This window comes from Lupinus angustifolius, chromosome LG05 (genome assembly GCF_001865875.1).
Source record: "Lupinus angustifolius cultivar Tanjil chromosome LG05, LupAngTanjil_v1.0, whole genome shotgun sequence".
In the NCBI taxonomy this organism is placed as follows: Eukaryota; Viridiplantae; Streptophyta; class Magnoliopsida; order Fabales; family Fabaceae; genus Lupinus; species Lupinus angustifolius.
Genome location: NC_032013.1, coordinates 20,832,581 through 20,842,983, shown reverse-complemented (window position 1 = coordinate 20,842,983; position 10,403 = coordinate 20,832,581). Strand labels below are relative to the sequence as shown.

Here is a 10,403-nt window from a genome sequence, read left to right as displayed (position 1 = left end):
TTCGAGTCAACAAGCCAAATTAAACAATTTATGAAGTTCAAAATCAAGTTGGAAACATAACACATTTCAAGGTCAATTCAAGTTTCGAGTCATACAAATCCTTATCAAGTCGAATAAATCTTTATCAAACTAAACTCATGATTCACCTTAGTTCAACTCATTTTTAGTCCTATACACTTTTATTAAAAGAATTAGCTTTCACTATGCTATATGCTATGCTTAGTTTGTTCACTCTCGTGAGTGTAATCATTTATCTCATTGACCTCTATGAACTGAGTGCCATAGTGCCTAATCAGAATTCAATTTTCTACCTCTCCTTTCTTTTTCCTACTGGGTCACACTTTGATTTCTGCTATCTCCGTATTTTGATAATGTCGGTTAAAATCTTTAATTTATTATGTATAAATATCATTATCAGAGTGTATACTACTAAATGAAAATGATGAACACGTAATATAATATTGATTGAATATTTTTGTTCTCCTTGGCTAAATTAACACGTATCAAATGCAAAGTTGTAAGATTGTATTTTATTTGTGATCCTATATTAATAAAGTTATTATTTGATCACGAGATGTTGCTTAAGCTGTTTTACTTGAAAATTATACCCTTCTCCCTTCCTCGTAATTATACCCTTGTAAGATTGAATGATGTTGGTAGATTTTAAGAAGTGAAATAATTTTTCATCCATAATTATGTATTTACCACCATTGTTAAAAATAAGTTTAATATTCATGAAAATGTAAGAATTTTTATGATAATTATTAGTACATAATCAATTTATATATTAATCATCATTAACTATTAGATAAAAATGATACAAATTAATGATAAATAATATACTAACCACGTAAAAAAACTCTTACATGTATTAAATACTTCAAAAATGTATTTAACAAAAAATTAATCTAGTTATTTAAAGTCTCGTTAGATTCTCAAAATGGCCAAAAGGTCAAGAATTTAATTTCTGAGAGTAACATTTATTATGAGTGACAATCACACACCATAAAATGAATTAATTCATTACTCATGAGGTGAAAAATATTCTTAGTAGTACAAAAAAACTCTTTCAAAAAAAGTCAAAGTTGGAATTAATACATTAGGTGCATTATATAAAGTTATATATGAGCAACAATCGTGTCGTTACTGTGACTATTCTCTTCACTGTGGTAGTTGATATTAGAATAGTCATTAGATGTCTCCTCATCGTGCCTATATCTTGTAGGAAAAACAGTAAAATGGGAATTCTTCCTCATTGGATGTTTCATATTGTTTTTCATAAAGTTCTTCTACTTTTGTCATGTCACAATTCACCATATTTCTGTTTTCACTATAGTATTATTATCCTTTCTACTTGTTATTTTATTGTCATCTATTTCTTTTTATAGACTATTGCCATTTATTAGCTCAATGATTTTGCTTTTAATAGAAATGTTTAATCACTTGTTTACATCATTGATCATAGGTTATACGGTTTGAATGCCAATGTTTATGGGGAAAAATAAGTTGTATTATTTAAGCATGTGAAAGAAAACATGCACCAAAATGAGTATAAAATATTGGGTTTAGATTGAAAATATTATTCTCCTAAAATTCAGATATATGTAATTAATCTGAATATAGATAGTGATTAGTGAATAACATAACATATATGTTGTTAAATTTAATGTCGCAGATATAACGAGTGAAAGGTAGAGTGGTTATTAAAAGAAAAATATTATAAAGATTTATACGTATTTATTATATTATTCACCATTTATTTTAATAATTACATTTTGCTGGTGATATAATAACAGTATAAGACATTCATATAGTGTTAATGCATATATATTTTCTCTTAAAAAATCACTTTATTGTCTAATATCATTTTAGAATAACATCTTTTAGTTGAAAAAATTGGATCACAGCATCAACGATTAAGCAATGAAACTTAGGCGGAATTTTGGTTCCTAAGGTTTTTAATTATAAAAGTATTTAACATGGATGATTATATATGCTCATTCTTGGATAATTATATATACACGTGTGTATTATTGTGAAAAAAATTATAACCAATGGGAAAGAGATAATTGAGATTTCAACTTCAAGGTTTTATTCATTGTTGTTAACAATCCAAACTTAATGGAACCGCCAATTATGTCTCATCTATATGCAATTTTGACAAGAATTGAGAGGATGGATACATTTTACTTAATTTATCAAGTAATTCAATTTGTCTTAACTCTTTTACTTTGATTATGATTTTTTTATTAAAAGTTTAGTGGCCCCAAAAAATTGGTCAAGAGCAACCACAAATAGTAAGCATATTATATTAGTCACGAGATTTTTGACCAATAAAGTTAGGACAATCAGAATATGATATAAAAAATATATAATATGGTAAAATAAGAGCAAAATATGATTTGAGTCTTTTTTTCCCTCATTAATTCTCTTATAAATATGTGATGATTTTTATTTTAAAAATGAGAGAATGATAAATTAAACCATACAGTCAATGTTGATAGTCAATATTAGAAATTAATTAGGATTAAATTATGAGAAGTGATATGTTTATACCCAAATTAAGTTATGTTAATTACATTCAATCTCAATCATTCATTTTCTTAGATCCAATGGACCAAAATGGTGAAACTTAAAAGTTATTTAAGATTTCTTTTTTTTTCTCTCATCATTTGCACTCACTCATTTGGTTTGTTGGATCTAAAAAAATAAATGACTAAGATTCAATTAATTAGTATAATTTAATTCGGGTGTAAACGAATATCTCCTCTTAAATTACATACATTTATCATTTGATATTAATTATTTAAAGAAAACATCTTTCCCATTTTTTATAATATTAAGTATTACCTAGTTTGCATAGGATGACTACTCTTAGTTGATTGAAATTTGAAAGATAAACACATAGTTATGGGTATTGTTATAAAAATTATATAGGTATGTTCAACTCATAAAATGATATTCATATCATTACAATATAATAGTTATATTTTTATGCAATTCATAAAAATCAGTTAAAATTTGTTATATTGACTGGTTTTATTTAAAATTACAAAATACTTATGAAAATAACTTAATTTAGCTAAAATGTTGTTATAGACCATCATACATAATTAATATCTTTATTTATACTTCTAATATATTGTCTACCATAAAATGATAGTGTGACACATTTTGTTTTATCATATTCTTTATCATTTAGCATTAATGTTAGTATAATATGTATGTATATCTAATTTTATCGATATGCAGTTTAATTAATGAATCATCGTTGTATAATATGCATGTTAGTACCACCATACTACACGCATATGCTCAAATTATTATGATAATAAACAATAACTTGATTAGGATAGTACAAAATGAAAAGAAATCGGAGAAATAGATAATAATAAAATTTTTATACTTTTCTTGGTATTGGAAGAGAGATGTCCTTTATCTCTTTTAAGGGACCTTGAATTAGTATAGGCCCTTATCTTATGGACTTAAGACTATCATAGACTAGTCTTCTTTAGTTAATGTTTAGCCCAAACCCTTGAACCACAAAACTACAATTCATTTTAAGATTAAAACAAAACATTGTGTGAACTAGTGTGAATGAAATTCGAAGATGGTTTACATGATATGTTAGAATTGTTATAAACTATTCTCGAGACAATGAGGGAGGCGATGTGAGACTTACTTTCCAACATGTTTCCTGATATTATGTTAAAGTTTCATTTCAAAACCAATTGACAATGAGAGGAGTAGCCCAACAAGTATTTAAATCATTCCCGAGACAATGAGATAGGCGATGTGAGACTTACTTTCCAACAAAAATTAACACTTTGCAACATGTTGATTGTATCTATGAGCAGACTCAAAATGTTAAAATAGTTGTGTATTCTGTTTTATATGTAATCAGTTAACTATATAGTTAATCAATTATATTGTAATTATGTATTCGTTAATCGATTAACTGATTAGTTGCTTCAATTTTTTATATGAGAAAGAAAATCTTGAAGAAGGAAGAAGGAGAAAGAATAATATTTCTCATTGAATTAAGTTACAACGAATAAATGAATCACTATTTATATAATACATTGTCTAACTAACAACTAACTAGTTAATCAATTAACTATATTGTTAATCAATTAACGAATACAAAACTAATGACATATGTAGTCGATTAATTATATAGTTAATTGAACTACAATTATTTTAATACAAAAGGCTAATTACTATAAGTAGTAAGAGATATAATATGTAGATGGATGAGCTCTATCATAAGGCTAAGAAATTTGGAAATATCTCCTACTCTTGAACTAATATTGTAGAACAATTACCATAACAATTAAAATTGGGAGATGTCTGTGGAATGAAATTAATTTTACAATAAAGTTTCTCTACATAGTAACTTTTACCCAATATTTTATATGAATGATCAAAGTTGGTTGTCATTTCGCTTGAGTTTTTTTTTTATAAATAAGATCATACTTACTTTTATCAACTCCAAAGAACAATTGCCAAATAAAATTTACTAAGTGCTTAAGAGGGACATAAATTAACTTTATTTGTAACAAGTTTATAGATATGTATGCTGGAAAATGTTACTCATAGCTAGAGTAAAAAGTTTATAGAGTAAATAATTTTCTCATTGCCTACTCATATTTTTGAATTAGTATTGCTTGATAGGGAGTGTGAATTATAATTTTTGGAGTGACAACAACAATACTCAAATAATAAATATTTAAATAGGAATTTAGCTAAAGAAGTAAAAAGGCATGTATATCATTATGATTAATATACAATGAACAATATTATCTATCATGAAATATTACACATCCAAAATAGAAAACTATGGTCACACTATCATCCTATGTTCCAATTTCTACAAACTCCATTACAAAATGTAAATAAATTGATCCACATCACCTAACCTTACTACTATTAACATATTGATAATAATTATGATTACTATAGCTTGACAAAAAATTAGATTGTACACCCTTGTTCCTCATGATATACTCAAGCCCCTTCCACCACCATCTCCTCTTCTTTAGGGTCACATTACTAATATTTGACCTACTCTTCTTCCTCAATAATCCCCTCACTTCTGGTGGCTTATAGGTCCTAATTAAGGGCCACTTGATCCCATTAAAAAATGGGTGTCCCTTAATATCAGTGGCACCCCTACAACACCCTAATCTCTTTATTGGGTCCTTAACCAAAAGTTTCTCTATCAAATCTCTTGCCTCTACCATGCCTATCTCCTCTCTATCTGCCACGTGGAACCTCATTTCTTTACTTGATGCTATATTGCGCAGTGTGCTCTCTTTATTACACCCTTTAAACGGTGTCGTTCCATATAACATCTCATAAATAAACACCCCAAAAGCCCACCAATCAACACCGTTACCGTGACCGTAACCATTTACAAGCTCTGGTGCCAAATATTCGTGTGTCCCAACACATGACCGTGAAAATGCTGTAATTGGTTCGGCTACAAACTCGGCTACAACCTTCTCTTTTGAAGATTTAGTTTCGTAATTGAAACAACTAACTTTTGTTTTGGATTTACCAGAGTGGGCCCGGTATTCAAATTTTGGATCCACGTCAGCTTTAAAACACAAATCGAAATCCGAAAGCATGACGTGGCCATCCTCACGTAACAAAATGTTTTCAGGTTTAAGGTCACGATAAACAATACCAAGCGCGTGGAGGTACTCCAATGCAACGAGTACCTCTGCCGCGAAGAATCGAGCAGCCTGGATTGGGAGTCGATTACCAGGCTGCTTACATAGGAGAGAGTGGAGGTCACCGCCAGGGCAGTAGTCTATAAGGAGACACGTGTAATGTGAAACATCGATGCGCGCGTAGAGCGTGGGGAGAAACGGGTGATCAAGCGCGTGGAGTATCTCGGCTTCGGTTTCAACGTGGGAGAGTTTCTTGGCGCTGAGGAGGTCCTTGTCGACAACCTTGAGAGCGAAGTTAGCGCCGTCATAGTCACGGAGGCGACAGAGGAAGACGCGGCCGAGGTTGCCGGTACCAAGGTGGCGGATGAGTTTGAGGTGACGGAGGTGGAGGCGGCCGTCAGAGGAAAGAGTGGTTGCAGCCTTGATTGCAGACCAATGAGGATCGGAGCTGCGGTGGGGACGGCATATGACGGAGGTGGAGGAGTCATTTGTGGCGGTGGCAGAGGTGGTGGAGAGACGGTCGTTGAAGCTGAGAGTTAAACTACTACGGGCTAAACTGGTGCGTGCACTGGAAGAGGTGAAGGTGCGGTCGGTGGTGGTGCTGGTGAAACTGAGATCAAGGTCTGAGTCTGGTGGGAAGAAGAAAGTGCTTTCGTCCATTGTGAACGATGATAATGGACTAAGGTTGTTAATGGTGTTATTGGTTTTGATGAGAGACATATAACATATACATCTACGTTGGTGTTTGTATGTGTTTGTGTATATATAAAAGAAGAGAAAAAATGTATCATTTTAATATACTACTATTATTTCATAGTTCATTGTTTGTTTTTAATTTTTTAAAAAAATAATATAAATTAATGATAAAAGTTATATTAATTTTATATTGATAGTACGTAGATATTATATTAAAAAAAAAAGAGCAAAATGTATATACTATTATACAAAGTTACTATATTATTTATCATTTATATTTAATAATGGTTAATTTTTCAATATTTTAAATGAATTATAAACGATGTAGTAACCTTATATGATTTTTTAGAATGGTAATGAATAAATATTAAATTTAAAATCGGAGTTATGTGGGTCCCAAGATATAAGAAGTTGACCAAAATAAATAGAAGAAGGGGAGAGAGGGGAACATGGATAGTGGACAGATGCAGAGGTTAGGTTGACCAAACTGGGGTTTTCATGTTCTGCCATTTTTTATTCATTGCATTATTAAAGTTTGGATTATTATTTAATTATTACATTCATGAGAAAAGGGCTTATGTGTTCACAGAGTCGAGTTTACTTTAAAGTTTAAAATTTGGCATTGTAAAGTTTTTATGCTATTAGTATATTATTTATTATTGGTTGATAGTTAATGACGGTTAATAAATTAATAATGAATAATTTGTTGATAGTGTAAAAAATATTTACATTGTTAATGTATACTTATTAAATCCTTATGTTATTGGTACATAATTTAATATTCATTTGTTAAATATAAATATTCACTTTTAGGTTAAAGGTCATAGATGTTTATTTTATCCTATCAAAATATACATTCCTTGAGCTATATTTACAATAAACATGGAAAATAAATGTAGGTGTTGAGATACTATAAGTTATGAAATAGAAAATAATTTAGTTTTATTAATGAAGGACATTATTGGTAAAATACATATAATTATTAACATACTTAATGATATTTTTAAATTTATTTTATAAAAGGATGGGATGAAGTATACATGTTCATTACCTTCAAGAAATTTACCACAATTTTCACATTAAAGTTATCCAATTGGATAATTAAATATTGATGTTTTGGATGGTTTTGTACTTTTGCTAGCTTCTTTGTTACTAGTGATAGCTAGGTGCAGGCCATTTCTTAAACCAAGACTTTGTTACCAGAAAACAAGGAATGTATTCTAAGTTGCGTAGTATCCATCGGCATTAAATTATACAGAGAAGCTAGAGAAGATAAAGTAGTTGGTATGGTGTTGTTTTAACATTTAGCTAAGAATTTCATATATATATATATATATATATATATATATATATTAAGTTGAGTTACACTTAATTTCTCAGTCATTCATTTTTCTAAATCCAAATGACCAAACTAATATAACTTAATTTGAGTATAAAATGATCTATTATATATATATATATAAAACTTGTCATCAGGTTATCCAAAAGGAAAAAAGTACTAGCATATAGTTTGCTACACAAGCTCATAATTTCGATAAAGATAGTATGTACAAATAAAAAAAAGATAATATAGGGTTGTGACAATATAATTTGTTAAATTTTGTTTATAAACCAAGCCATTTTTGAAAATAATTTGTTAAGTTTGAGCAAAAATTAAAAAAATAAGATATTAGCTTCGTTTATGTTGTTGAACAAAACCATTTATAACCTATAACCAGAACACAAAAGCCTCTATTATACAATTATACTCTTTCTAACAATTTGAATATATTTTACTTCAATTGTAGCTGTGTATCACCAAAATCAACGCTCATAATTAAATATTGTTAAACGGTTGTGACTCATTAAGGTAAAGATGGAAAATGAACGAGCAAAATGGGTGGTGATCATGGTCCCATGTGATATGATGGAAGGACAATATATAAGTGGTATTTAATCTTTTAATGTTTGAATTATAGTATGAAAAAATATATATATATATATATGCATCGATAAAGTATGAGTTTCATATATTGTTAGTATATTATATAATGTTTATGTTTTATAATCATTGACTTCTGGAAAAAATAATGCAAGTAAATGGTAAACGATATAGTAATTGTGTATAAATTTTTATATTATCAGTACATATATTATATAAAAATATTCTTAAAAGGTGGGACCTACATGGGATGAATTGGGTTAGTGATGCTGCCTGCCACGTGGTAAACATTGGCCCTACATAGTCGCTCACACAATTAATTTCTTCCATTTTTTTCTTCATTTTGTAATTTATTATTGCATGATAGCACCTTATAATAAATAGTTCATTAATTAATAATGGGCTTTACCTTCCTTAGGTAGCAAAATTATTTAGTGCTCCTAATAATAATGGAGGCTACTGAAAAATTGTGAACCTCTCCCTCCCACGTGATAAGACTCATCTGACGGCTCTTCTTTAACGAGGAAATGTTCAGTGTAAGAAAGTGTTACAAAAAAGTCGGCACAAAAGTTCCCATTTAGTGTCGTTAAGATTTGAGAAAAGTATATATATACAGTCTTAATTTATAAGTAAATAAGTTATTTCCAGAATTTGAATATGTGATTGGTCACTAAGTAACAATATTATTATTGCGCTAAACTCAATCTAAGTTTAACGTTAAAATTGAATAAAAAGGAATAATGAAATGGGATGGGTGATGAAGATGCTCTTTCTAACTAGAAGATCACTCTAGTCAACTCCAATTTAATTAGGGAATCTGATCCCCTCCAATATTGTCAAAAAAATAGTTTGAATTAGGTATTCAATTTATTTTAGACAAACACAAAATCAATAATATGATTTTAGTATGAATTTTATGGGTAAAACTGCTGAATAATGTCCAAAGTAATAATTATGTAACAGGGAAAAAAATCCTAAGTAAACTTATTCATTTGCATGTCATATTTATTTTTTTCAAAATGAGAAGAGTTGATGAAGACTGTGTTTTTGTACTTCTTTATTTTAATTATACTTGTATAAATATATTAATCGAATTTAGGAGCTAACTTTTTTTTATGGAATAACATCGGATTCTTGATCTTTTGCAAATACAGTAATCAGAATAATATCTCTTAAGTTATGCACAATTTGTATAGGCATATAAATTAAATGTGCTTAATCATGTGCATGGCCTGCCCATACATATTATTTATGATTGAAAGATGAATATTAATGGCTCAACTTGCTTAAGTTGTTACTAGTATCCAAAGCAAATTTTAGCTTATCATTGGGTGGATAATGGGTTTCAAATATTTGCTTCATGTGATAGAATCAAAAGCATTAATTTGGTTTTACTAATTTCAATTTGAGGAAGTTTATAGTCCTGATGTAAGTGATTTTGCACTTATTGTCACATTTAGTTTGCTGATTAATTTTTTCCCAATGATAATTGAGATTTTAGACATTATCACTTTAGGTTGGTTAATAAGTGTTTTAAGAATATTGTTTAGATAATACAAATTGTGCATGTTAATTTTAGAAAACTAGGCATAACATTTCTCCATATAAATTATACAATAATCTCAAAATATAAAATTATTTTACTTTATTCCTTAAGTAATGGTTTAGGATACTTATATTAACATTTTTGTACCGACATAATGATTTAAAGTGAATACAAAAACTCTTCACAACAATAATTTTGTATGAACTTATCCAATATACACACAATATCCAACGTTGTATAGTTATTAGTTATAAAAAGAGATATAATCTTTCTTTACTACAATCAATTTAATGAAACGTAACGGAAAATATTGTTTTTTGTGTTTAAATAGCAGTGTACCCGAACACTTGCACGTGTCGCTTCTTTGTTTATGCATAATGCAAATATAATATACATATATTTTATAATATCAATAAATCATGTATTGAAACATTATATTTCTCATTCATATAGGTGCAATATTAACATTGATTTTTGAGTGTATATGTAGAATATTAACAATTATAAATGTGTTTGTATAAGCATTTATTTGTTGAGAGTGTGATTATAGAAAATATTTGATTCT

At 28.8% G+C, this 10,403-nt stretch overlaps 1 protein-coding gene across 1 annotated transcript; it reads right to left on the bottom strand.

The window, feature by feature from the left end:
* Positions 4,900-6,350, bottom strand: LOC109348040 (serine/threonine-protein kinase WAG1-like). The gene has a single exon (XM_019588229.1). The coding sequence runs from the start codon at positions 6,333-6,335 to the stop codon at positions 4,911-4,913; it is 1,425 nt and encodes a 474-aa protein (XP_019443774.1). The 5' UTR covers positions 6,336-6,350; the 3' UTR covers positions 4,900-4,910.